The sequence below is a fragment of the Melanerpes formicivorus genome, unplaced genomic scaffold (genome assembly GCF_026170545.1).
Source record: "Melanerpes formicivorus ecotype bairdi unplaced genomic scaffold, bMelFor1.0.p_v2 SCAF_34, whole genome shotgun sequence".
Classification (NCBI taxonomy): Eukaryota; Metazoa; Chordata; class Aves; order Piciformes; family Picidae; genus Melanerpes; species Melanerpes formicivorus.
In genome coordinates, this window is record NW_027142386.1 from 1,517,334 (window position 1) to 1,544,111 (window position 26,778).

At 58.6% G+C, this 26,778-nt stretch overlaps 1 protein-coding gene across 4 annotated transcripts; it reads left to right on the forward strand.

Annotated features, from left to right (window-relative positions):
• Positions 1-26,778, forward strand: ATP8B3 (ATPase phospholipid transporting 8B3). 4 transcript variants are annotated; one of them, XM_068156304.1, is made up of 27 exons: positions 1-71; positions 611-702; positions 1,169-1,282; positions 2,071-2,169; positions 3,849-3,910; positions 5,171-5,243; positions 5,347-5,417; positions 7,021-7,103; positions 7,771-7,929; positions 8,436-8,524; positions 9,931-10,124; positions 10,496-10,713; positions 11,808-11,842; positions 12,519-12,675; positions 13,466-13,654; positions 15,284-15,396; positions 16,325-16,489; positions 17,196-17,307; positions 17,596-17,671; positions 17,981-18,122; positions 18,992-19,256; positions 20,484-20,707; positions 21,672-21,755; positions 22,005-22,244; positions 23,164-23,302; positions 23,553-23,683; positions 25,277-26,778. In XM_068156304.1, exons 1-27 carry the CDS (start codon positions 17-19, stop codon positions 25,508-25,510), a joined length of 3,615 nt encoding a protein of 1,204 aa, XP_068012405.1. In that variant the 5' UTR covers positions 1-16; the 3' UTR covers positions 25,511-26,778. The 4 variants fall into 4 exon arrangements, with proteins under 4 accessions (XP_068012405.1, XP_068012406.1, XP_068012407.1 ...); XM_068156305.1 differs by lacking the exon at positions 5,347-5,417 and having other exon boundaries at positions 7,021-7,072; XM_068156306.1 differs by lacking the exons at positions 1-71; positions 611-702; positions 1,169-1,282; positions 5,347-5,417 and having other exon boundaries at positions 2,079-2,169.

Below are 26,778 nucleotides of genomic sequence, written 5' to 3' on the forward strand. Positions count from 1 at the left end.
TGGCAGTGGTGGCATCATGGCTGAGCAGGACCCAGGCCCAGGCTGCCCAGCTGGGAAGCAGCAGCTGCCAGGTCAGTCTGCAGGGAGGGCATTTGGGGCTTTTGCTCTTCCTTTAGAGAGTTCATGAAAAAGCTGGGGCTGGGCTGGGGGGTGGGGAAGAAGCAGCTTTGGGGTGAGATGGTGTGGGTTGGCCATCAGCTGGGGTGTGGGAGATGGGGAACACTGCTTGGATGCCCCTGGCTGGGCAGCATCTGCACTGGAGCTGCAAAAGTGACATCAGGAGAGGCAGGAGCAGTCTGCAGCACAGTCTTGGAGGAGGAAACTTCACCTGGCCTGGCTGTACCTTAACCCACAGCTCAGCCCAGATGGTCAGCCTGAGGCTCAGAGAGGACACAGCAGTCCTACAGCTCTGGAAGCTTCTGGCCTCCTGCTCCACCTTTTGTCCACCCCAGGGGGCAAACTCTGCCCCAGCTGTACCTCCAGCAGCTCTCCAGGTGGACAGCACAGCTCACCAGGAGCTCAGAGGCACCACCACTTGTCCTTGGAGGCCAGGGGGTGATGGCCAGAGGCTGGCTGGTGACAGCTGGCAGCCACCCTCTTGCTTTTGCAGCCTTCTCCTGGGAGGTGAGGGCCAACGACCGCAGCTACCACAAGCAGTTCAAGAAGAAGTTTGCCTTCTGCCTGACCAGGGAGAAATACTCAGTGAGTCCACCTGGGCCACTGCTGGGCCACTTCTTTTCCCCTGGTTCCTGAGCTGGTGGTGGTTGGGGATGAGATGAGAAGGGACCCAGGAGGCTGAAGACCGCCAGCAGGGAGGCTGCTTCCTACCTGCTGCCCTGGATGCCCTAGGGGGGAGAAGTCTTGGTCTGGTGGTTGAACCAAAAGGAAGGTTTGGTGGGGAGGGGGGGAAAGATTTGGTTGAACAAAACCAGCTGGGGATTTTCTCCAGCTGGACAATGGCCACTTGGGTGTCCCTGGCTCCAGGTCAGCAGGAGCCCTTTGCTCTAACAGCTCTCTCCTCTTTGCCCTCTGGCTTGGGCAGCCAGAGGCAGTTGGAGTCGAGAAGGTCCCAGATCCACCAGGAGGCTTCTGGCGTTTTCCAAACACCTCCTTGAAGCCATCAGGGTTGGACCCCTGCTGTGGGGCTGACTCTGCCTTTCTCCTGCAGGGCAATGCCATTAAGACAGCCAAGTACAACATCCTCACCTTCCTGCCTCTGAACCTCTACGAGCAGTTCCACCGGATGGCCAACGTCTACTTTGTCTTTGTCATCCTGCTGCAGGTGAGCTGGGCACCAAGGTAAGAGCTCTCTAGGCAGCCTCACCTCCAGGCAGGGCAGGCACTCCAGAAAGGGAGGCTGTGGAGGAGGAGACTCTGGTCTGCAGTGGTGTCCAGGTGGTGAGCTGGGCACCAAGGTAAGAGTGAGCACAGGTGAGGCTGTCCAGAAACCTTCTGGTGGCCTTGCAGTGCTTCAAGGGCTGAGCAGAAAGCTGGGGACAGACTCTGGAGCAGGGCCTGTTGGGACAGGACAAGGGGGGATGGTTTGGAACTGCAAGAGGGAGCTTGAGAGTGGAGAGAAGGGAGAAATGTTTGACCCTGAGGGTGGGAAGAGCCTGTCCCAGGCTGCCCAGAGAGCTGGGAGCTGCCCCATCCCTGGCACCATTGCAGGTCAGGTTGTTTGGGGCTGTGAGCATCCTGCTCTGGTTGGGGATGCTGCTGGCTGCAGGGCTTGGTCTGAGTGAGCTTTGGAGGTCTCTTCCCACCCAAACCACTCTGTGACTCTATGACCTCTGAGGAGTTTAACCTCCATTAAGTTTGGGTGCTTCAGACCAGCTGGGTTTGGATGTAAGCAAAGCTCAGGCAGACCCCAGCTAAGCAGAACCCTCCACCTCCAGCAGCCACCTGCAGCCCAGAGCTGCTGAGCTGCTTCTCAGCTGGGCTCCTGCCCTCCTCTGCTGCTGACTGGGAAGGGACACTGAGAGCAGGAGGTCACCTCAAGTTACTCAACCACCCCAAGTGTCCCAGGTGGGATGAAAGCTGTGTCAGGAGTGTCAAATTCTCCTTCCCTAGACCATCCCTGAGATCTCCACGTTGCCTTGGTACACTCTGCTGTTCCCCCTGGGCTGCCTTCTCACCATCCGGGGGCTGCGGGACCTGATCGATGACATCGTGAGTAGGGCTTGGAGCCAAGGGCTGGGGGGGGTGAGGGCAGGTAGGGGTGGGAGGATGGTCAGGAGGTGGTCAGGAGGGTTCCCATCTCTGCTGTAGGGTGAAGTGGAAAGCTTGGGAATTGTGCTTGGTCTCTTCTCCCAGGCAACCAGCACCGGAACAAGAGGACACAGTCTCAAGCTGTGCCAGGGGAGGTTCAGGCTGGATGGTAGGGAGAAGTTCTGCACAGAAAGAGAGATTGGCCCTGGGAATGTGCTGCCCAGGGAGGTGGTGGAGTCACTGCCCCTGGAGGTGTTCAAGAAAGGCTTGGATGTGGCACTTGGAGCCATGGTTTAGCTGTCAGGAGGTGTTAGGGATTAGGGAATAGGTTGGACTTGATGATCTCTGAGAGCTTTTCCAACCCAAACAGTTCTGTGGTTCTATGACTCAGAAAAGTTTCCCAGGCACCAGGGGTGAGGCCAAGAGACTCCCATCCAAACTCCAGGGAAATCCCCATGGAATTGCCCCAGGCTCTGCATCAGCCCCATGGTATCAGTGGGCTGTGGGGCCAGATGGAGATGGGGCTGGAGCCCCACAGTGGTGGTCACATCACACTGATGGCCCTTGGGATAGAAGCTCCCCTTTTGGAGGCAGCCTGCTGACTGCACATGGGATCTTTCCCTGCTTCTGTCCAAGCTGGAGCTCACAAGGCCATCCTACATCTCCCCAGGCTGTGGAGCTCACAAGGCCATCCTACATCTCCCCAGGCTGTGGAGCTCACAAGGCCATCCCACATCTCCCCAGGCTGTGGAGCTCACAAGGCCATCCTGCATCTCCCCAGGCTGTGGAGCTCACAAGGCCATCCCACATCTCCCCAGGCTGTGGAGCTCACAAGGCCATCCTGCATCTCCCCAGGCTGAGAATCTCAAGGATTGATTCTGTGATTTTTACTACCTGAACCAACATTCCCAGGCTGGTCCCCAGAAATACCTTGGTGGAGTTTAGAGTAGAGTAGAGTAGAGTAGAGTAGAGTAGAATAGAATAGAATAGAGTAGAATAGAATAGAATAGATTAGAATAGAGTAGAGTAGAATAGAATAGAATAGAATAGAATAGAATAGAATAGAATAGAATAGAATAGAATAGAATAGAATAGAATAATTAACCAGGTTGGAAGAGACCTTTGAGATCATCAAGTCCAACCTATCACCCAGCACCATCCAATTAACTCAACCATGGCACCAAAGGCCTCATCCAGGCTTACTTGAAACACTTCCAGGGATGGGGACTCCACCACCTCCCTGGGCAGCACATTCCCATGGCCAATCTCTCTGTCTGGGAAGAATTTCCTCCTAACAGCCAGCCTGAACCTCCCCTGGCACAGCTTGAAACTGTGTCCTCTTGTTCTGGTGCTGGTTGCCTGGGAGAAGAGCCCAACCCCCACCTGGCTCCAACCTCCCTTCAGGGAGTTGTAGAGAGCAAGAAGGTCTCCCCTGAGCCTCCTCTTCTCCAGGCTGAGCAACCCCAGCTCCCTCAGCCTCTCCTCACAGGGCTTGTGCTAGCCTCTTTCTTAATCAGGAGGCATCTTCTGGTGGCTTCAGGAAGGAGATCCTGCCCCAGGGCTGAGGAAACAAATCGTGGTTGGTCTCATGGCATGAAGAAGACTTCTGGCTTCTCTTTTTCTTTCTCTCCTCTGGGCAGGGTCGTCACCAAAGTGACAGAAACATCAACAGCAGGCCCTGTGAAATCCTCTCTGGGAAGAGGTGAGAGGCTTTGGGAGACTGTCTCTGAGTTTTCCAGGGCTGCATGGAATGTTAGATTGTCTGAAGGGCTGAGCACCCTTGAGCACAGCTGCTGAGAGGGGGTCTGGTGGGGCTGAGAAGGTTTTGGTAGGACTGAGATGGGGGTTTGGTGGTGCTGAGATGGGGTTTGGTGGGACTGAGAGGGGGTTTGGTGGGACTGGGAGGGGATCTGGTGGGACTGAGAGGGTTTTGGTAGGACTGAGATGGGGGTTTGGTGGGACTGAGAGGGTTTTGGTAGGACTGAGATGGGGTTTGGTGGGACTGAGAGGGTTTTGGTAGGACTGAGATGGGGTTTGGTGGGACTGAGAGGGTTTTGGTGGGACTACCTCTTTCTCTGCACACTCCCATCAGCTCCCAGCCACCTGCTGCAGGTCCAGCTGCAGGGATGGTCATGTCCCAGGCACACCCAGCAGGTCCAAAACCTCCCTGGCTTGCTTTGGCCACAGAAGTTCCTCCAGGTCTCCCTATCTAAGCCATGAGGTCCTGTCACTGCTAAGCCCTGCTCCAGGGAAGGACCAATGTTTCCCACTGGTGGCCAGGGGGCTGAAAGTCCCTGGCTCCTGCAGGTGCAGAGAATGTGGCTGTGACAAATGAGCCTCATGCCCTCCTTGCTGCTCAGCCACCCTTCAGGCATGCAGGAGGGAGGTCACCATGGTGGCAGAGGAACCAACAACCTTAAAAGCCCATTCATAGAATCCTGGAACAGCTCAGGTTGGAAGGGACCTCAGGGATCATCTACTCCAACCCCCTGCCATGGGCAGGGACACCTCCTACCAGCACAGCTTGCTCAAGGCTTCATCCAGCCTGGCCTTCAACACCCCCAGGGAGGGGACAGCCACAGCCTCCCTGGGCAGCCTGTGCCAGAGTCTCACCACCCTCTACCGTCCAACCCTACTCTACCTCAGCCTCAAACCATTCCTCCTGTCCTGTCTCTAAGACACCCTCAGGAAAAGTCCCTCTGCAGCCTTCCTGCAGGATCCCTTCAGGTCCTGGCAGGCAGCTCCGAGGTCCCCCTGGAGCCTTCTCCTCTCCAGGCTGCACAGCCCCAGCTCCCTCACGGCAGAGCTGCTCCAGCCCTTGGATCATTGTGGCCTCCTCTGCGCTCCATGAAGAAGCTGGGACAGACACAGGCTGCTCCAGTGGGCACAAGCCACCTCTGTCCCCATTCCCTCTGCTCTGTGAGGTGGTAAATTCCACCCCCTCCCCCTGCCCCTCCTGCAGGTTCCGCTGGCAGCAGTGGCGCCACATCTGCGTGGGGGACATCGTTCGCCTGCGCAAGGACAGCTTCGTCCCGGTGAGGAAGGGCCCCCAGGGGCAGTGGGAGGCGCTGGGGGGGTTGGTTTTGAGGAGCAGGGACTCAGCCAGCTGCCCTCTCCCCCCCTTTTCTGCCCTTCAAGGCTGACATGCTCCTGCTGTGCAGCTCGGAGCCCAGCAGCCTGTGCTACGTGGAGACAGCTGAGATCGATGGGTGAGGCACAGAACCCTGGAGCTGTGGAGCTTGGGGGGCACCTGGGAGCTCAGCAAGTTCAACCTCTGGCCTGGAGCTCACATTCCCAGCCCTGCTGCTGAGCCACTGCCTCTAAACCACAGCCCCCAGTGCTGCACCCCTGCAGCTTTCACATCCCCTCCAGGGATGATTTCCACCACCTCGGCTTTCAAAGCCCTCCAGGGATGGGGACTCCAGCACCTCCCTGGGCAGCCTCTGCCAGTGCCTGAGAAGCCCCTTCTGGGGAGATATTTTTCCTAACATCCAACCTGAACCTCCCCTGAAGGCAGAGCAGGGACCTCTATTGCCATGGGGATAAAAGGGGCAGAGCCATCCCAGCCAACAGCTGAAGCCCCCAGCCCCGGGGAACCCCCAGCGGTAGAGGCTCAGGCATGCTGTGAGGTCAGCAGAAACCACGGGGTGTGAGGGATCCCCTGGAAGAGAACCCTTCAGGCCTCCCCCCAGAAATGGGATTGGAGCTCCAGCTTTTGAAATGGGAACTCCAAAACCACCCTTGGGGCTCCTACAGAGCAGCTTATGACCTGGGGTCTCTCTCTCCCCCCCCCATTTCTGGACTCCCTCTCAGCCTGGCAGGGGGTAGCCACTGTGTGGTGGGCTGGAAATCCTCCCCCCCAACATCAAATTTGCCTGAGCAGCTCAGCTGGAAGCAAATGAAAGCTGCATTTACAAGCAGCACTCCAAGCTACAACAAACTGCACTGGATGTGTACAAAACACACAACATCCACAGGGATTTGCAATTCACAAACAGCACAAGGACACACACACACCCCCCCACCCCCCAAGGACCAGGGGAAGCTACCAGCTTCTCCCTCCTTGCCTCCACCACCTCCCTGGGCAACCTGTGCCAGGCTCTCACCACCCTCCTGGGCAACAACTTCTTCCTCACAGCCAATCTGAATCTCTCCACTTTCAGTTTTGCTCCACCCCCCCCCCCCCCAGTCCTGTCACTCCCTGACCATCTAAAAAGTCCCTCCCCAGCTTTCTTGTAGCCCCCTGCAGATCCTGGAAGGCCACAATTAGGTCTCCTTGGAGCCTTCTCCTCTCCAGCCTGCACAACCCCAACTCCCTCAGTCTGTCCTCACAGCAGATCAGCTCCAGCCCTCTGCTCCTCCTCGAGGCCCTGCTCTGGACACCTTCCAGCACCTCCAGAGCCTTTTGTTTTGGGAACTGTATCTCATGGTAGATCTCTCTCCCATGGGACTGTTCAGAATGATCTTTAGTTCTCTTTTCCCACCCACCAGTGATTCATTTACATTCTACTCCTCTTCTGCTCAAGATCTGTGAAGCATTTTAAAGCCATAGCCTGAAACTGTCACGCACTGCCCATCCCTCTCACCTCCATCTGCAGGAAGATTTAACTCCAGGGTCTCCAGGCCAAGGCTCTGTTCCTGTCTGAGTGCTGGGAGTCTGCTGTGGTCCTTATCTCACTGTTCATTGCCATCACTCCTCTAATCAGCTGCTAATCAATGGCTGTCTCTGTCCCATGGGTCTGGCAGCAGGAGGAGCAGCTCTGTCCCCTCACAGCCTGCTCTTGTTTTCCCCTTCCTGGTTCTTGTCTGTAGGGAAACGAACCTGAAGTTCAGGCAAGCTCTTCTGGTCACCCACCAGGAGCTGGTGAGTGAGGAGAGCATGGCTGCCTTTGATGGTGAGTGCCCTGAGCAGGCAGGGAGGTGCTCACCCCACCAGTCTCTGTCCCCTCAGGCACCAAGTGCCATCACCCCAGCAGGAGGTTGCTTCTGGCTGCAAGGAGCCAAAGACCTAATGTGGAGACCCTTCCCCAGTGCTGAGTCCATCAGAGCTGTGCACCTGCCCCTTGCCCTGGATCTTGGTTTTCCCAAAGGATTCAAGTGCTTGGCTCCCAAACCTGAGCTTAGACCCTGGGGGGTTTCCCCTTCGGTCCTCCACTGGGTGCAGACTCTCCCCCTGGAGGCTCTGGGGCTGCAGGGGGTTGGGGTTGTAAATCCTGCACTTTATATAGCCCAGTGAGGTTGCTGGGCTGAGCACCCTCCCAGAACCACAGGGTGACCATCCCCATCCCACCTGCATCTGGGAGATGCCCTGGCAAACACTGAATCTCCCCAGGAAGCCCCCAAGCTGCTTTGGAGATGTGGGGAGAGGAGGGAAGAAAGGGGAGAGGGGAGGTTTGGAGAGGTTTGGGGAGGAGAGGAGAGGGGAGGGGAGGGGAGGGAAAGGGAGAGGAGAGGAGAGGGACAGGAGAGGAGAGGAGAGGGACAGGAGGGGAGAAGAGGGGAGGGAAGGGGTCTTCTCCTTTCCCCACAAAGCCACCACGTGGAGCATGGCCTCTGCTGCAGGGAGGGTGACCTGTGAGGAGCCCAACAGCCGCATGCACAGCTTCACAGGCACCCTGGAGTGGAGGGGGGAGAGCTTCTCCCTGGACAGTGAAAGGATCCTGCTGAGGGGCTGCAGGCTGCGCAACACAGACCTCTGCTACGGCTTGGTCCTCTATGCAGGTGAGATCTGGGCCCAGCTGCCTCCACATCTGGGTGTGTGTGGGGTGTTGAAATTCCCCCACCCCCCCAAGATTGCCAGACCAGCTCAGTTGGAAGGAAATGAAGCTCTGTTTGCAAGCAAAGCAATGAATGAGTATAAAGCAGGCAATATTTACAGGGATGCACCATTCATAAATGAGGAGGAGGAGGAGAGGCTGAGAGCCCTGGGGCAGTTTAGTCTGGAGAGGAGGAGACTAAGAGGGGATTTGATCAATGTCTATAAATACCTGAGGGCTGGGGCTCAAGGGGGAAGGGGCAGGGACAGGTTCTGCTCCATTCTGTGGTAGGACAAGGGGTAATGGATATAAACTCCAGCACAGGAGGTTCCACCTCAGCATCAGGAGGAACTTCTTCACTGTGAGGGTCACAGAGCCCTGGAGCAGGCTGCCCAGAGAGGTTGTGGAGTCTCCTTCTCTGGAGACTTTCCAGACTCTTGCCTTTTTACTTCTGAAATGTTTCTCACCCAGGATTTGATTCCAAAATCATGAGGAACTGTGGGAAGATCCAGAGGAAGAAAACCAAGCTGGACCGCCTGATGGACCGGCTGGTGATCATGGTGAGTGTGGGGCAGACACCTCCTGCCCTGCCCCACTGCCCTCCTGGGCTTGCTCACAAGTCTTCTCATGGAGGACCTCTTGCTTGGAGGATGCTGATTCCCTTAAGCTTGCAACCTCCTGCTGAGAAGAGCTTAGGTTTAACCATGGGCAAAGAGCCAGTGGTGGCCCCGGGAAGCAGCAGCTCTTGGGTCTGGGCGTGCTTAAACCCTGGGTGCTGGCAGCTCTCAGCCCTCAGCTCCAAAGCCTCTGGGACCAAGGAGCTGGAGCTTTCAGGATCTCCAACCCCTTCTGGTGTGCTTCACTAATCCATAACCATGCAGGTCCAAGGAGGGGGCTCGTGCTGAAGGACCTGCAGGCTGTGGCTCAGCACAGAGTAGATGGAGGATGGGGGAAGGAGAAGTCCTTCCTCCATGGGAAGCTAAGCAGTGTGGTCATAACGAGGAGCTGGATGCTTCCTGCTCCTGCTGCTGGTGGCTGAGTGTCATCATTTCCCAGGCTGGCCATGAGCACTCCTGGTTATGGATAGAAACTCTAGCACAGGAGGTTCTACCTCAGCATCAGGAGGAACTTCTTCACTGTGAGGCTCACAGAGCCCTGGAGCAGGCTGCCCAGGGAGGTTGGGCAGCTTCCTTCTCTAGAGCCTTTCCAGGCCCATCTGGATGTGCTCCTGAGTGAGCTGTGCTGGATTCCATGGTCCTGCTCTAGCAGGGGGGGTGGACTCAGTGATCTTTGGAGGTCCTTTCCAACCTCTAGCATCCTGTGGTCTGTGATCCCTCTGTTGGCTGGCATTTCAGCAGGAAGCTGTGGGACACACTTTGTCCAGGGAGATGGTGGTTAGGAGGGTGGGGAAGCTGGGGAAGGTGGTTAGGAGGATGGGAAAGCTGGGAAAGGGTGGTTAGGAGGATGGGAAAGCTGGGAAAGGTGGTTAGGAGGGTGGGAAAGCTGGGAAAGGTGGTTAGGAAGATGGGAAAGCTGGGAAAGGTGGTTAGGAGGGTGGGAAAGCTGGAAAAGGTGGTTAGGAGGGTGGGAAAGTTGGGAAAGGGTGGTTAGGAGGGTGGGAAAGTTGGGAAAGGTGGTTAGGAGGGTGGGAAAATTCCATAGAGTTCTAGAATGGTTTGGGTTGGAAGGGACCTGGAAGACCATCCAGTCCCAACAGCCCTGCCTTGGGCAGGGACACCTCCCACCAGCCCAGCTTGCTCTCTGTGTGCTGTGGCTGGGTCAAGCTGCAGCTCAAGCTCTGATCCCTCGGCGGGGCCCAGGCTGAGCTCTGAGAACCACCCCCAGGACACCTTTCCATGGGTTTACAGATGAATGAGACAGCCTGGGAGGGGCAGTGGCTGGCCCTAGGGCAGAGTCTGGTGGGCTCTGTGAGATAGGACATTCTCCTCCTGGCTTCCCATCGCAGATCTTCCTGGGGCTGCTGCTCACCTCCCTGTGCCTCGCCGTCGCCTCTGGCTTCTGGGCCAAGACCTTCCAGGAGGACCACAGCTACCTCTCTGCTCTCTACCAGCACACCACTCCTGCCCAGCAGGCCTTCTTCAGCTTCTGGGGCTTCACAATCCTCCTGAGCATCATCATCCCCATGTCCATGTACATCACGTAAGGATCAGAGCTCAGCAGCCCAGCGCCCTGACCTTGGCCAGCATCTGGCACCTTGCTTTGCAGCCCCCAAATGGGGCTGAGACCCCGAGCATGTCAGCCCCATGTGTTCCCTTGGCTGGGAGGGGGTAAGGATGGGAGGTGGGGGGTGGCTTACAAGCATCAGTGATGTCCTTTGAGATCTTCTGGGAGGAGAAAGATGCAAAGAGCCAATCCTGGGGGTGGAAATGGTGGAGGAGCTGAGGAGGAGCTGCTGGAAAGGCAGGAAAGGGAGGGCACAGCCCCTGTGAGCAGGAGAAGCTGTTTCCAAACTCATTGGGTGTGAGTTATGAGACTTCCTTCCCCTTCCTTTCTCCTACCTGATGGCCCAGGTTTGAATTTGTCTACCTGGTGAACAGCTTCTTCATCAACTGGGACCTGGAGATGTATTACCCTGTGAAGGACATCCCAGCCCAGGCCAGGAGCACCAGCCTCAACGACCAGCTCGGCCAGATTGAGTACATCTTCTCAGACAAGACTGGCACCTTGACCCAGAACGTGATGACCTTCAAGAAATGCTGCATCAATGGCACCATCTATGCAGCTTCTGGTGGGCACAAGTTTGTAGAGCCCTGGGGGTGAGGCTGACCTGGAATCTAGGCCACTTTGCTGCTTTTCACTCCTCCTGGCTGGATAGAAGTCCCAGGCTCCCAGACTGGTTTGAGTTGGAAGGCATCTCTCAAGGTCATCTAGCCCTCTGCAATCAGCAGGGACATCTGCAACCAGAGCAGGTTGCTCACAGCCCCAGACAACCTGACCTGCAATGACTCCAGGCAGGGGGCAGCTCCAACCTCTCTGGGCAGCCTGGGACAGGCTCTCCCCACCCTCGGGGGCAAACATTTCTCCCTTCTCTCCACTCTCAATGCCCCTCTTTCAGCCCCAAACCATCCCCCCTTGGCCTGTCCCAACAGGCCCTGCTCCAAAGTCTGTCCCCAGCTTTCTGCTCAGCCCTTGAAGCACTGCAAGGCCACCAGAAGGCCTCCCTTAGGCAGTTTTGTTCCAGTGATTTCATCTTTGCTTTTTTTTATGATCTCCATTTATTTGGTTTTCCCCCTGTGAACCCAAGAATCCCCAAGTCTCTCTCCTCTCCTCTCCCTCTCCTCTCCCTCTCCTCTCCCTCTCCTCTCCCTCTCCTCTCCCTCTCCTCTCCCTCTCCTCTCCCTCTCCTCTCCCTCTCCTCTCCCTCTCCTCTCCCTCTCCTCTCCCTCTCCTCTCCCTCTCCTCTCCCTCTCCTCTCCCTCTCCTCTCCTCTCCTCCTTACAGAATATAATAGGTATCTGGACACAGCACTCCAGATGCAGGCAGGGCAGAGTACAGGGGCAGGAGAATCTCCTCTGACCTGCTGGCCACACTCTTCTTCATGCACCCCAAGAGCCTTTTTGGCCACCAGGGCACACTGTTGGCTCTTGGGGAGCTTGCTGCTCACCAGCACCCACAGATCTCTCTGCACAGAGCTGCTCCCCAGCAGCTCCCCTCTCCCCTGTCCTGCTGCAGGAGGTTTCTCCTCCCCAGCTGCAGGACCCTACCCTTGCCCTGCTTGAGCTTCACGAGGTCCCCCTGCACCCAGGTCTCCAGGCCCTTCTAGAGGAGCCCCTTGATGTCCTCCTCCAGCTCCCTGCTAATGAATTCTTTCTCTTCTGGCAGGTGCAGACACAGCCCAGGAGAACAAGCAGCCACTGGTGTGTAGCTCCCCTCCCTGGGTGGCATGGGGCTGGACACTGCTCTTTAGCAGGGCCAAAGCCATGCCAGATACTGGTTCCTGCAGCAGTAGGAGCAGGCTTTTGGAGCACAGCAGGGTCCCAGGCTGGCACAGAGAGCTTGGGAAGTTTGCCAGGTCTCAGCTGCCCATTAAGGACCAGGGGGATTGGTTTATCAAAGAATCCTCTTCTTGTTTTAGTCCTCTTTCTTTCCCAACATCTGGTGCTGCCTTCAGTGCCTGGAGGGGCTCCAGGAGAGCTGAGGAGGGACTTTAGATGAGGGCTGAGAGTGGCAAAATGAGGGACAATGGCTTTGAGATGGGAGAGGGGAGATTGAGACTGGAGATGAGGAAGAGATTCTTGGCAGTGAGGGTTGGGGAGAGCCTGGCACAGGCTGCCCAGGGAGGCTGTGGCTGCCTCCTCCGTGGAGGTGTTCAAGACCAGGCTGGATGAGGCCCTGAGCAAGCTGTGCTGGTGGGAGGTGTTCCTGCCCATGGCAGAGGGGTTGGAAATGGATGAGCTTTCAGGTCCCTTCCACCCCAACCCATTCTGTGATCCCCTCTGTGTAGAGAGTGCAGAGCCAGAGCTGTGCCACCACAAGGCTGCAGCCCAGCTTGGTCTCTCTTGGGTTCCTGCAACCTGCCCATGCCTCTTGCAGGGGTTGGGGTTGAACTGGAGACAACAGGAGGAGAAGAAGTTGGACTTCTGCAAAGTGACTCTGCTGGAAGCTGCCCAGCAGGATACTGACCCTGTGCTGAGGGAGTTCCTGAGGCTGCTGGCCCTGTGCCACACTGTGATGGTGGAGGAGAAGGGAGGTGGGTTGGGCACAGTGGTTGATGTGTGGGCACAGTGGTTGGAGTGGGGTCAGGTTGCTGTTACAGAATCCCAGCATGGGGGGGGGGGGTGGAAGGGACCTCTGGAGATCATCAGCCCAACCCCCCTGCTCCAGCAGGGCACCCACAGCACCCTGCCCAGGAGCACAGTGCCCAGGGGGGGTTGCAAGCTCTCCACACCAGGAGACTCCACAACCTCTCTGGGCAGCCTGCTCCAGGCTCCAGCAGCCTCACACCAAACCTATTCCTCTTCATGTGGAACCTCCTGGGTTCCAGTTTGTGTCCCTTGCCCCTTATGCTGTCCCTGGGCACCTCTGAGCAGAGTCTGGCCCCAGCCTCTTGCCCCCCACAGCTCCTTTAGCTCTTGCTGAGCATTGCTCAGCTTCCCTCATGCTGCTCTTCTGCCTCTTCAGGGCATTTTGGCCACCATGGCTTTTTCCATCCCCCAACCAAACTCTGGTAGCTTGAGAGCCCAGGGATGCTCAGGGCCAGTGTCCTACCATCATGGATGTGAATACTTGGGCTTGGTTTGAAGCTCCTCAGTTAGAACAGAGCACAGAGAGGTGAATCCAGCCCTGGCTGGGCACTTGTCCTGCCTGGGGCAGCAAGCAGAAGAGATGAGACAAGTGAGACTGAGCTTCCCTAGCCTGGTAGCTTGGGCTGTAGGTTCTGCAGAGGGAAAGGTGGTGCTGGGGATGAAAGGGAGGTTTCAGCTCTCCAAGTGGGGCTTGCCTGGGAGCCTCATTGCCTAACTGCTGCTCCTCCTCTGCAGGCCAGCTGGTTTATCAGGCAGCTTCCCCAGATGAAGAAGCCCTGGTGCTGGCTGCCAGGGACCTGGGGTACGTGTTCCTGGCACGGACACAGGACACCATCACCATCAGTGAGCTGGGGGTGAAGAGGACTTACAAGGTCCTGGCCATGCTGGACTTCAGCAGCGACCGCAGGAGGATGTCTGTCCTGGGTGAGTGAGATGGCTGCAGGGACATGGAGGAGAGTCCCTTCCAGAGCCAGCCCTGCAAGGGAGGGCATCAGGATCACAGAACTGTCAGGGTTGGAAGGGACCTCAAGGCTCAGCCAGTTCCACCCCCCTGCCACGGGCAGGGACACCTCACACCACAGCAGGTTGCTCACAGCCACATCCAGCCTGGCTGCAAACACCTCCAGGCAGGAGGCTGCCACCACCTCCCTGGGCAACCTGTGCCAGGCTCTCACCACCCTCATGGGCAACAACTTCTTCCTCACATCCAATCTGAATCTCCCCACTTCTAGTTTTGTTCCATCCCCCCAAGTCCTGTCATTCTCTGACCATCTGAAAAGTCCTTCCCCAGCTTTCTTGTAGCCCCCTGCAGATACTGAAGGCCACAAGAAGGTTTCCTTGGAGCCTTCTCCTCTCCAGCCTGCACACCCCCAACTCTCTCAGTCTGTCCTCAGAGCAGAGCAGCTCCAGCCCTCTGCTCATCCTCCTGGCCCTTCTCTGGACACCTCCCAGCACCTCCAGATCCTTCTTGGCACAGAGGCTCCAGAACTGGACCCAGAGCTCCAGCTGTGGTCTCAGCAGAGTGGAGCAGAGGGGCAGAATCCCCTCCCTGGCCCTGCTGGCCACACTTCTCTTGCTGCAGCCCAGGCTCTGCTTGGCTCTCTGGGCTGCAAGTGCTCCCTGCTGGCTCCTGTTGAGCTTCTCCTCCCCCAGCACCTCCAAGGCCTTTTCCTCAGGGCTGCTCTCAAGCCAGTCCCTGCCCTGCCTGTATCAGTGCCTGGGACTGCCCTGACCCAGCTGCAGGACCTTGCCCTTGCTCTGGTTGAACCTCATGAGGTTGGCTTGGGCCCAGCTCTGCAGCCTGTCCAAGTCCCTCTGGGTGGATCCCTGCCCTCCAGAATGGCTGCAGCTGACCACACCTGGCATAGGGACACCTAAGGACTGTCTTGGTTGTCCCTGCAGTGCTCCTCCCCAGTAGCTCAGTGAAGGGTTTGAGCAGCCAAGAGGGAGCCAGCAGGTGAGGGGAGGTGTGTGAGGAACTGACAGCCCTTGAGGCATGATGCTGCCTGCTGCTGACCCTGCCTGGCAGGGGCTTGGACTGGATGAGCTTTCGAGGTCCCTTCCAGCCCCTAATGCTCTGTGATGCTGTGACCTGGGGACATTCCTCTGCTCCCTACCACAGCCAGCAGGAGAGCAGCAGCGTGCCCTGCAGTGCTTCCTGCAGTGCCTCCTGCAGTGCCTCCTGCAGTGCCTCCTGCAGTGCCTCCTGCAGTGTGCAGTGCCTCCTGCAGTGCCTCCTGCAGTGCCTCCTGCAGTGTGCAGTGCCTCCTGCAGTGCCTCCTGCAGTGCCTCCTGCAGTGTGCAGTGCCTCCTGCAGTGCCTCCTGCAGTGCCTCCTGCAGTGTGCAGTGCCTCCTGCAGTGCCTCCTGCAGTGCCTCCTGCAGTGCCTCCTGCAGTGTGCAGTGCCTCCTGCAGTGCCTCCTGCAGTGCCTCCTGCAATGCCTCCTGCAGTGCCTCCTGCAGTGCCTCCTGCAGCAAGGCCACTGCTTGGGGACAGCCACAAGTGGGAGCCACCTCTCTGGGGTCCTAAGCTGTCCCTTCCCTCCCTCCCAGTGCGAGACCCCCAGGGCAGGATCCGGCTCTACACCAAGGGTGCAGACACAGTCATCCTGGAGAGGCTGCAGAGGAGGGGCCCCAGTGAGAGCTTCACCGAGATGGCTCTGGATGTGAGTCTGATGCCAGCCTGGGGTGGGTGGGAAGGGCTGAGCTGCCTTTGGCCTGGCTGTCCTGGAGTCTCCTGCTGCTCTTTTTCTCCTTCTAGCTTGAGGGGTTTGGTTCCTTCTTTCTTCTGCTGCTCTAGGAACCTCACCTGCCTATGGGACAGGGGCTAAGAGGGCATCAAATCCACCTTTGATGTGCTGCATGGACCAGCTGCACTGCAAGGCTGCTCATGGGGATGCTGTAGGGTGGGGGGAGGGAGTCAGAGGCTGTGGGGGGAGACCCTGGGAAGTCTCTGGCTCTGCCCATGGAGACATTGTGACCAGCTGGCCTGATCACAGAATCACCAAGGTTGGAAGGGACCTCAAAGATCATCAAGTCCAACCTCTCACCACAGACCTCATGACTAAACCATGGCACCAAGTGCCACATCCAATCCCCTCTTGAACACCTCCAGGGATGGGGACTCCACCACCTCCCTGGGCAGCACATTCCAATGGCTAACAACTCTCTCTGGGAAGAACTTTCTCCTCACCTCCAGCCTAAACCTCCCCTGCCACAGCTTGAGACTGTGTCCTCTTGTTCTGGTGCTGGGTGCCTGGGAGAAGAGCCCAACCCCCACCTGGCTCCAACATCCCTTCAGGGAGTTGGAGAGAGCAATGAGGTCACCCCTGAGCCTCCTCTTCTCCAGGCTAAGCAACCCCAGCTCCCTCAGCCTCTCCTCACAGGGCTGTGCTCCAGACCCCTCCCCAGCTTTGTTGCCCTTCTCTGGACACCTTCAAGTCTCTCAATGTCCTTTTTAAACTGAGGGGCCCAGAACTGGACACAGGACTCAAGGTGTGGCCTGACCAGTGCTGAGCACAGGGCACAATGACTTCCCTGCTCTGAGAGGCAGCCTGGGGAAGGGGAGGGAGCCCTGATGTCTCATCCCTGCAGCACTTTGCCCAGGAGACACTGAGGACCCTGTGCCTGGCCAGCAAGGAGGTGAGCGAGGCGGAGTACAGCTCCTGGAGCAGGAGGCACCACCAGGCCAGCGTCCGGCTGCGGGACCGCGCGCCGCAGCTCCACAGGCTCTACGAGGAGATGGAGCAGGACCTGCAGGTGGGGGCAGCTGCCTCACAACTGCCCCTGCTGGCCCCACGGAGGGCAGGGCAGTGGGGGGCAGCTCTCTGGGGGGAGGAGGTGAAGAGGCTAACCCTGCCCTCTGGGTAGGAGAGCAGGTGGAGGTCACCCTCCAGGGGTGACTTTGTGACAGGCCACTGGGTTAGAGATAGGATGGGATGGGATGGGATGGGATAGGATGGGATGGGATAGGATGGGATGGGATGGGATAGAATAGAATAGAATGGGATGAGATAGAATAGGATGGGATGGGATGGGATGGGATGGGATGGGATAGAATAGAATAGAATAGAATAGAATAGAATAGAATAGAATAGAATAGAATAGAATAGAATAGAATAGAATAGAATAGAATAGAATGGGATAGAATGGGATAGGACAGGATAGAATAGGACAGGATAGAATAGAATAGGATAGAATAGGACAGGATAGAATAGAATAGACCAGACCAGACCAGGTTGGAAGAGACCTTTGAGATCATCGAGTCCAACCTATCCCCCAACACCATCTAATCAACTAAACCCTGGCACCAAGCACCCCATCAGGCCTCTTCTTAAACACCTGCAGTCATCTGTCAGGTTGTGTCCAGCCATGGGCAAAGAGCTGTGGCTTGAACTCAGGGCCAGCTCCCACCTCTGCACCATGCCCTGCCCCATGTCATGCCACCCACTTCCCCTCCTTCCAGCTGCTTGGGGCCACGGCCATTGAGGACAAGCTGCAAGACGGAGTCCCTGAGACCATCCAGCTGCTGAAGCTGGGCAACATCAAAGTGTGGGTGCTGACAGGAGACAAACAAGGTCAGTGGAGGCAACCCCAGGTCCCCACCAACACATTTCTGCTTCCCTAACCAGAAGCAGAGAGGAGGGATCAGACCCTGGGAGTGGGCAGCCACCAGGTTCTGCCGTTCCCTTTAACGTGAAGGAAGAGCAGGTCCCACATCACCCAGGGGAAGCTGAGGCAAGGGGAAGCTATCTGCACCATGGCACAGAGCTGGAGCAGGGCAGGGGTTGGGAGCAGCCCCAGGATGGGGAGGGGTGGGGGGCAGCAGCATGTGGCCATCAGCTGTTGACACCTGCATGCTGCAGAGACTGCAGTGAACATTGGCTACGCCTGCAAGCTGCTCACTGACGACATGGAGATCCTGGAGGAGAGGGAGATCAGGTGAGGATTCATCACCTTCTGGCCCAGCACCTTTGTGGGCCCTCCTGAAGACACTTTAGGGCACAGGAAGCTGTGCAGGGTGGGCAGAGCTCAGCTCTGCCAGAGGTGCTTCTCCTTCCCTGCCCCGGTCTGGAGGTGCCTGTCAGCTGCTGAGGCTTTCCCAGGCCTCCCCATCTTATTCTGCCCCTCCAGCATTCCCAAAGTCTTTGGCAGACTTTGATGAGGAAGTGCTTGAGCAGGGACATTGGGCTGGATCTCCAGAGATCACTTCCTACCCCCCGCCCCCCCATGCTGAGATTCTGTTCACAGTGACATCCTCAAGGCTTACTGGGTGAGCAACAACAACCTCAGCAGCAGTGGAGAAGCCTTCTGCAGCAGCAACCTCTCCCCTCAGCGCCCAGAGGCTTCACGCCACAAGAAGAGAGCTCTCATCATCAGTGGGGACCTCCTGGTAAGGAGGCTTTTGGGTGCTCTCCTCTGCCCTGGGGCCCCACAGGTTGTTGTTTCTGCCCTGGTGCTTTTGGGTGCTCTCCTCTGCTCTGGGGCCTCACAGGTTGTTGTTTCTGCCCTGGTGCTTTTGGATGCTCTCCTCTGCCCTGGGGCCCCACAGGTTGTTGTTTCTGCCCTGGTGCTTTTGGATGCTCTCCTCTGCTCTGGGGCCCTACAGGTTGCTGTTTCTGCCCTGGTGCTTTTGGATGCTCTCCTCTGCTCTGGGGCCCTACAGGTTGCTGTTTCTGCCCTGGTGCTTTTGGGTGCTCTCCTCTGCTCTGGGGCCTCACAGGTTGTTGTTCCTGCCCTGGTGCTTTTGGATGCTCTCCTCTGCTCTGGGGCCTCACAGGTTGTTGTTCCTGCCCTGGTGCTTTTGGATGCTCTCCTCTGCTCTGGGGCCTCACAGGTTGTTGTTCCTGCCCTGGTGCTTTTGGGTGCTCTCCTCTGCTCTGGGGCCCCACAGGTTGTTGGTTCTGCCCTGGTGCAATCGAAGTGCTGGGTGGCACCAGAACACAGAGGAGGAGGTAGGGAAAAGAAGCCCAAGCTGGGCTAGGAAATGAAGAGGGGGACAACCTTGTAGTGATCATTTTGGTGTTGAGGGGCTTCAACCACATGTGCTCAGCCAATCTTTTGGGGCTGGAGGGTGGTCCCAGGCTCTTCTGGTCCTCTGGGGACAGACTGATCTTGTGGTCACAGTGAGGAACGTGGAGCAAACTGAGGTCACTTTTTGGTAGCACCTCCAAGAGCATTGTTAAAAGAGGGGTCATGGGGGACACCTCCTGCTGTGAAGGCTGAGGGTGAGGTCCCAACCACATTTGCTCTCCTCCCCAGGACAAGATCCTGCAGACAGAGGAGGTGCTGAAGGAGCAGGGGAGGCTGCGGCGGTGGCTGGCAGCCTGCAGGGCTACAGGCAGCCAGGAGCAGGGCAGCTTGGTGGAGAAGGCCTTCGTGGACTTGGCCACCAGCTGCCAGGCTGTGATCTGCTGCAGGGTGACCCCCAAGCAGAAGGCTCTCATTGTGCAGCTGGTGAAGAAGCACAAGAATGTCACCACCCTGGCCATCGGGGACGGCGCCAACGATGTCAACATGATCAAAAGTGAGGCTGGGGGCAGGGTGGGAGGGTTCCATCCCGTGGTGGGCAGGGCAGCGGTGGTGCCCCATCTGCCACCTCCACCACCTCGCCCTCTCTGAGGTGAGGAGGCTGGGAGGGGAACCCCCAAGCCAGTTGCCCACATTGCTGTGCTGGGAGGGGAGCAGGAGGCACAGGAGCAGCCTGGGACAAAGCAGGAGTGACCTTGGTGAACCCTGATGCTGCTGTGAGCCCCAGTGTGGGCAGCTGGCAGAGATATCCCTGCCCCTCTCCAGCAGCCCTGGCATGGGGCCCTGCTCTTCACACCCTCAACCATACATCCCACAGCCATGGCAGGTGATAGAGGAGAGTCCTTCCCTTTGCCCATCACTCCTGGACCACCACTCTGCCCAGCAGCCTGGGGACAATCCAGAAGGAAATCTTAGAATGACAGAACCACAGCAGGGGCTTGGAGCCCTTGCAGCTCCTCCAGCCCAACCATTCTCTAACTCTGCCAGGGCTGGGGCTGAGCCACGGCCCTCAGCACCCTACCTCTGCAGCTTTGAAACGCCTCCAGGGATGCAACCACCTCCCTGGGCAGCCTGTGCCAGCCTTTGAGAACCCTTTCAGGGAAGGAGTTTCTTCTGATGAGGAACCTAAACCTCCCCTGGGGCAGCTTGAGGCCATTTCCTCTCAGCTTGTCACTGCTTCCTTGGGAGGAGAGCCCAAGCCCCACCTGGCTCCAGCCTCCTCTCTGGGAGCTGTAGAGAGCAAGGAGGTCTCCCTCAGCCTCCTCTTCTCCACACTCAACACTCACAGCTCCCTCAGCCTATCACTTGTTCCTTGGGAGGAGAGCCCAAGCCCCAGCTAGCTCCAGCCTCCTCTCAGGGAGCTGTAGAGAGCAAGGAGGTCTCCCTCAGCCTCCTTCTCCACACTCAACACCCCCAGCTCCCTCAGCTGCTCCTCTCCAGCCCTGTTCTCCAGACCCTTCCCCAGCTTTGTTGCCCTTCTCTGGACCTGCTCCAGCCTCCCAATGTCCTTCTTGGGGTGAGGGGCCCCAAACTGACCCCAGGGTTCAAGGCATGGCCTCAGCAGTGCCCGGTCCAGGGGCACAGTCATTGCCCTGCTCCTGCTGGCCACACCACTGCTGCTGGTGCCCTTCTTGCCCAGCTGCTGGGCACTGCTGGCTCATCCTCAGCCGCTGCCAGCAGTCAGCTGCCCCAGAGCCTCCCCACAGCCTCCTGTCCCCCGCAGCTGCTGACATCGGGGTGGGCATCAGCGGGCTGGAGGGCATGCAGGCCGTGCAGTGCAGCGACTATGCCCTGGCGCAGTTCTGCTTCCTGCAGCGCCTGCTGCTGGTGCACGGCCGCTGGGGCTACCTCCGCGTCTGCAAGTTCCTGTGCTGCTTCTTCTACAAGACCTTCGCCGGCCTCATGGCCCAGGTCTGGTTCGCCTTCCACAGCGGATTCACAGCCCAGGTGAGGGCATGCAGCCTGCAGGAGGGCTCACATCCATCCCTGCGTGCTCCTGCTGCAAGCCCCTCGCTCAGCGCCACGTCTGGGTCCTGCTGGGTGGACGCAGCTCCGCGGCACCGCCTCGGGCTCCTTTCTCCTTGGCCCCGGGCTTGGGTCGCACAATGTTTGGGGCTGCCTGGCTGAGCAGCCACTGCCTATCTGCTCTTCACCTGACTGGTCTGGGAAAAGCACCCTGGGGAGGTGTGGGGTGGCCTTGTGAGCTTCATGGGGTGGGGAGGTGTGGAGTGGCCTTGTGAGTCACAGCCTGGGGAGATGTGGGATGTCCTCGTGGGTCTCAGTATCACAGTATCACCAAGCTTGGGGAGATGTAGGATGTCCTTGTGAGCTCCACAGCCTGGGGAGATGTGGGATGTCCTTGTGGGTCTCAGTATCACAGTATCACCAAGCTTGGGGAGATGTAGGATGGCCTTGTGACCTCCAGCTTGGACAGAAGCAGGGAAAGATCCCATGTGCAGTCAGCAGGCTGCCCCCAAAAGGAGAGCTTCTATCCCAAGGGCCATCAGTGTGATGTGACCACCCCTGTGGGGCTCCAGCCCCATCTCCATCTGGTCCCACAGCCCACTGATACCATGGGGCTGATGCAGAGCCTGGGGCAATTCCATGGGGATTTCCCTGGAGTTTGGATGGGAGTCTCTGGGCCTCACCCCGGTGCCTGGGAAGCTTTTCTGAGTCATAGAACTGTTTGGGTTGGAAAAGCCCTCTGAGATCACCCAGTCCAAGCAGCAACCCAACCCCACCATGGCAACCAGACCATGAACCCAGGTGCCATGGCCCCAGGGTTTTGGAACACCTCCAGGGATGAGGACTCCACCACCTCCCTGGGCAGCCTGTGCCAATCCCTGACCACTCTTGCAGGAATCATTCCCAAGCACCACTGAGCTCACAGCTGCTTTCTCCTCCCTTCTAGCCTCTGTATGAGGGCTGGTTCCTTGCCCTCTACAACATCTTCTACACTGCCTACCCTGTGCTCTCCGTGGGCCTCCTGGAGCAGGTATGGCTTCACCAGGGTGCATCCAGCCCCTGTGCTTGGAGGCTCCATCCTCAGCAGGTCTGAATCAGCCCAGCAGTGGTTGCACCTCAGCACCAAGCATCTCAATGGGCATTCAGAGCTCACCACCGGTCCTGGGCTGCTTCTCTTCCCCATCACAAGCAGGTGGAGGGACTCCCCACAGGGTGTGTTGGGTGGGGGTGACCCAATCCTGCCTCCAGGCGTGGGTGACGCTTGGTGCCCTCCTGGCAGGACGTGAGCGCCAAGAAGAGCCTGGAGTTCCCTGAGCTCTACGTGATTGGGCAGCAAGATCAACTCTTCAACTACCGGGTGTTTGGTGTCACCTTCCTGCACGGGGCCAGCACCTCCCTTGCCAGCTTCTACATCGCCCTCTGGGCCTTCCAGGACCATGTGGGCAGCAAGGCCGTGGGTGACTACGAGTCCTTCGCCGTCACCGTGGCCACCTCGGCGCTGCTGTCGGTCCTGGTGGAGGTGAGCATGGAGCTGCTCCTCTCCAGCCCTCACCACACAGACACTGGGGAGGAGCTGCTCCTCTCCAGCCCTCACCACACAGACACTGAGGGGGAGCTGCTCCTCTCCAGCCCTCACCACACAGACACTGAGGGGGAGCTGCTCCTCTCCAGCCCTCACCACACAGACACTGAGGGGGAGCTGCCCCTCTCCAGCCCTCACCACACAGACACTGAAGGGGAGCTGCCCCTCTCCAGCCCTCACCACACAGACACTGAGGGGGAGCTGCTCCTCTCCAGCCCTCACCACACAGACACTAAGGGGGAGCTGCTCCTCTCCAGCCCTCACCACACAGACACTGAAGGGGAGCTGCTCCTCTCCAGCCCTCACCACACAGACACTGAGGGGGAGCTGCTCCTCTCCAGCCCTCACCACACAGACACTGGGGGGAAGCTGCCCCTCTCCAGCCCTCACCACACAGACACTGAGGGGGAGCTGCTCCTCTCCAGCCCTCACCACACAGACACTGAGGGGCTGGAGCCTGTCCAAAGAAGAGCAACAAGGCTGGGGAAGGGTCTTGGACACAAGCCCTCTGAGGAGCATCTGAGGGAGATTGGGGGTGGACAGCCCTTTGGTTTCATCCTTCATTGCCTTTTCCCAACCCCATGAGGTGCTGTGTGCTCTGCTCTTGTCCCTGCAGCCCCCACGAGGTGCTGTGTGCTCTGCTCTTGTCCCTGCAGCCCCCATGAGATGCTGTGTGCTCTGCTCTTGTCCCTGCAGCCCCCATGAGGTGCTGTGTGCTCTGCTCTTGTCCCTGCAGCCCCCATGAGATGCTGTGTGCTCTGCTCTTGCCCCTGCAGCCCCCACGAGGTGCTGTGTGCTCTGCTCTTGTCCCTGCAGCCCCCATGAGATGCTGTGTGCTCTGCTCTTGTCCCTGCAGATCATCCTGGACACCAAGTTCTGGACTGTGTTGTCCTTCCTGATGGTCACTGCCAGCCTGCTCTTCTTCTGCCTCTTCTCCTTCCTGACCCAAAGCGCTGATGCCTTCAGGCTGGCTCCTGCTGTCTTCCGCTTCCCAGGTGAGATGTCCCAGGGGTCCCCACGGTCCTTCCCTCCCCCAGCCAGGGGAGTCCAGCCTGGGCTTGGTGCTAGGAGCTCTTTCCCACCTTGTAGATCATCTCTTTGTTACCACTTCTCAACCTTACTGTCTTGAGTTTTGACTCCAATTCAGGTTCCACCTCCACAATGGGTGAGGGCCTGTGCCTCACCAGCTGCTCCTTCTGTCCTCTCCACCTTCTCTGCTCACCTCCTGACTTCTTGCCCTGGCAGATGCCAGCCGGAATGCCCTGACCGACCCCTACGTGCTGCTGGTGGTCCTCCTGTCCCTGGTGGTGAACACCATCCCCTCGCTCACCATCCAGCTGTACCACTCCATGGCAGGCAAAGCAACCATCCAGCAGGTGAGGGCTGGCAGGGGCTGGCGTGGGGAGGGGGCTGCAGCCTGCTGGTGGCAGGCTGGGGCTGCCCAGGGCACTGCTGGTGATGGGAAGGTTCCCCAGGGAAGCCACTGCCTGGCCTGTAGCCGTGGGAGATGTCACCTCTCCTTGGAGGCACCGAGGTGGTGGTCCCTCAGGACATTGGTGCCCAAGTCTGGCTCCAGGGCCCTCTCCTTAAATTGGTTCATGACTCAGTATGAGGCTTTGGGAGAAGAGACCTACTCCAGCTCTTGAAGAGGGTCTGGTTTAGGCTGCAGTAAGGAACTGGCATCCAGGACTCCCTGGACCTGCCACTTAGGGGATACTGGGGTCTGGTGCAGGTCTGGGTACCCCCAGCCTTGGTAGAGCTTATCCCCATGTGGACTGTGGTGGATTGGTGGTACAGAGAGGTTCCAGATGAGAGCAGGGGTTGAGATTGTGCTTCAGAGCTCTGGGAGCCTTGAAGAACCCCAGGAGGGTCTCCACATTATGCACCACACCACAGCAGCTCAGATCATGGTGGAGTGAGGAACCCAACTGTGTCCCAGTGCTCCCTGCTTATAGAATCAGAGAAGCACAGAGCTGCTAGGGTTAGAGAAGCCCTCTGGGATCATCCAGTCCACCATGGCCACCAAACCATGGCCCCAGGTGCCATGGCCACAGGGTTCTAGAACACCTTTCAGGGGTGGGGACTCCACCACCTCCCTAGGCAGCCTGTGCCAGTCCCTGACCACTCCTCCAGCAAAGAAGTTTTTCCTCATCCCCAACCTAACCCTCCCCTGGCACCATTTCAGACCACTGCCTCTCCTTCTGTCACCTGATCCTAGGCAGCAGAGCCCAACCTCTACCTGGCTCCCACCTCCTCTCAGGGAGCTGTAGAGAGCAATGAGGTCTCCCTCAGCCTACTCCTCTCCACACTAACCACCCCCACCTCCCTCAGCTGCTCCTCTCCAGACCCTTCCCCAGCTTTGTTGCCCTTCTCTGGACCTGCTCCAGCCTCTCAATGTCCTTCCTGGAGTGAGGGGCCCAAAACTGACCCCAGGATTCAAGGCATGGCTTCAACAGTGCTCAGTCCAGGGGCACAATCCCTGCCCTGCTGCCCACACCACTGCTGCTCCAGGCCAGGCTGCTGCTGCCCTTCTTGCCCAGCTGGGCACTGCTGGCTCATCTCCAGCTGCTGTCAACCAACATCCCCAGGCTGCTCCTCTCACAGAATGTTAGGGGTTGGGAGGGACCTCCAGAGATCACTCAGTCCAACCCCCCCCTGCCAGAGCAGGGTCAGCTAGGGCAGGTCACACAGGAAAGCATCCAGGCAGGTTCTGAGTGCCTCCAGAGAAGGAGGCTTCATCACTTCTGGAGCTCTGCCAGCAGAGGAATGGCACAAGGAAAGGTGTTGCACAATCACTTACTGTGGCAGCCTGCTGACCCCACAGCTTCACCCACTGGCAGCCAGCACCCCCAGGTCCTTCTCCACCAGGCAGCTTTCCAGCACTCCCAGGGTCGGTTGCTTGTTCCCCCTTCGGGTTGAGGTCTTGCCTGGGAGAAGGCCACAGCCCTGACGTCCTCTTTTCCTTGCAGAAGATCTGCTTGAAGGCCAGGCGGGCACCGGAGCCCTCGGTGGAGCTGCGTGCCCACATGCCCCGCGGCTCCGCCCGGCGCCGTTCCAGCTATGCCTTCTCCCACCAGGAGGGCTACGCAGGGCTCATCACCCGCGGGCAGAGCCTGCGCTCCAGGGCCGCCCGCAGCACCCCCCAGCTCCTGCACCCAGCCACAGCCCCTCCTGTGCGCCCCCTCCCCGCACCCTCGCCGTAGCTGCCCCGGCTGGCATCAGCCTCCCGGAGCGCTGGCGCCGCGGCGCAGCTCTGCTTTTGGCTGCAGTAAGAACCTGGCCCCCGGGGCTCTCCGGACCTGCCCCCCCGCTGCGGAGCTGGCCAGGTCCCTTCCTTCCCTGGGCATTTCTAGATCCGTTTCGGGTGCTTTGGAAGCCTGGGCAGCTCGGGGGCTGCAGAGGGGCTGGTCCGGCCCCGCGGGGTTGCTGTTCCGGGTGCTGATCCCTGGGATGTGTCCCACTGGCAGCTGCGCATCCCCCCTGCAGCCTGTGCGGGGGCTCTGCAGGAGCCTGGAAAGCCATGGAGAACACTGACCTCCACCACCAACATGCTCAGCCCCTCGTCCGTCAGCCCCTGGCTGGTGTTTAGCCCCCTGCTGAGCCCCTCAGAGCTGAAGCTCCACCTGCCCGGGGCTGATCCTGCTCCAGACTGGACCCACAGACAGCAGCTCTGCTACCTTGGGCTCCTGGTACCCCCTCGGAGCTGATGACCTGACCTGATGCCAGGAGGGGCTGGGTGCTGGATGCAGCCCCTCAGCTCCCGTGCCAGGGGCTGCACCACGACCCTCATCTGGTTCTGCCAGGGCTGCAAGGAGCACAGGGCAGAAGCAGCCCCGTGCAGGGCTGGGGCCAGCGCCCACAGCTTCCACATGCAGCAGCTCAGCAGCTTGGGCTCAAGGGGTGCAATGCCAGAGCACCCCCTGTTCTCTGGAGGAGGACCAACATCTGGGGGGTTCCCTGCAGCATCTGGGGGGTTCCCTACAGCATCTGGGGGGTTCCCTACAGCTTCTACTGGGCTCCCTGCAGCTGCTGCTTCTCCACCAAACCAACCTGGCCTCTTGCAGCCTCTCCTCGTTGTTCCCCACCACCTCCACTTGGGAGGCATCCACGGTGGGGATGTCCACTATGTGCCCTGTCCCGTCTCCACAGCAGCCATGTCCCACTCCCCCAGCACCAATGATGTCCCCACCACCTTGGGGACAGCTTTGTGGCCCTGGGCTGTTTGCTGCAAAGCCCTGAGAAGTACTTTTAGGGGGGGAAGGGGAGGAGGAGGGTGAAGCTTTGGGGTGATGTGAAGCAGCTCTGCCCAGCGGGGAGGGGACCACAGGTTCTGCAGAGCTGCTCACTGGGGACAGCAGCAGCAGCAGCAGCTGGAGAAGCTGTGTGTGACCAACTGCCTGGCCAGCAGCTCACCTCTCCTCTTGTTTGATTGTGTTATTTTTTTTTTAATTAAAAGGATTTTTAGCTTTTC

Bases quoted from the DNA above. Each gene is read 5' to 3' on its own strand.
- ATP8B3 (XM_068156304.1), top strand. From the start codon at position 17: ATGGCTGAGCAGGACCCAGGCCCAGGCTGCCCAGCTGGGAAGCAGCAG. The intron at 3,911-5,170 runs GTGAGAGGCTTT...CCCCTCCTGCAG, and splicing joins GAAATCCTCTCTGGGAAGAG to GTTCCGCTGGCAGCAGTGGC. The intron at 16,490-17,195 runs GTGGGGGCAGCT...CCCTCCTTCCAG, and splicing joins AGATGGAGCAGGACCTGCAG to CTGCTTGGGGCCACGGCCAT.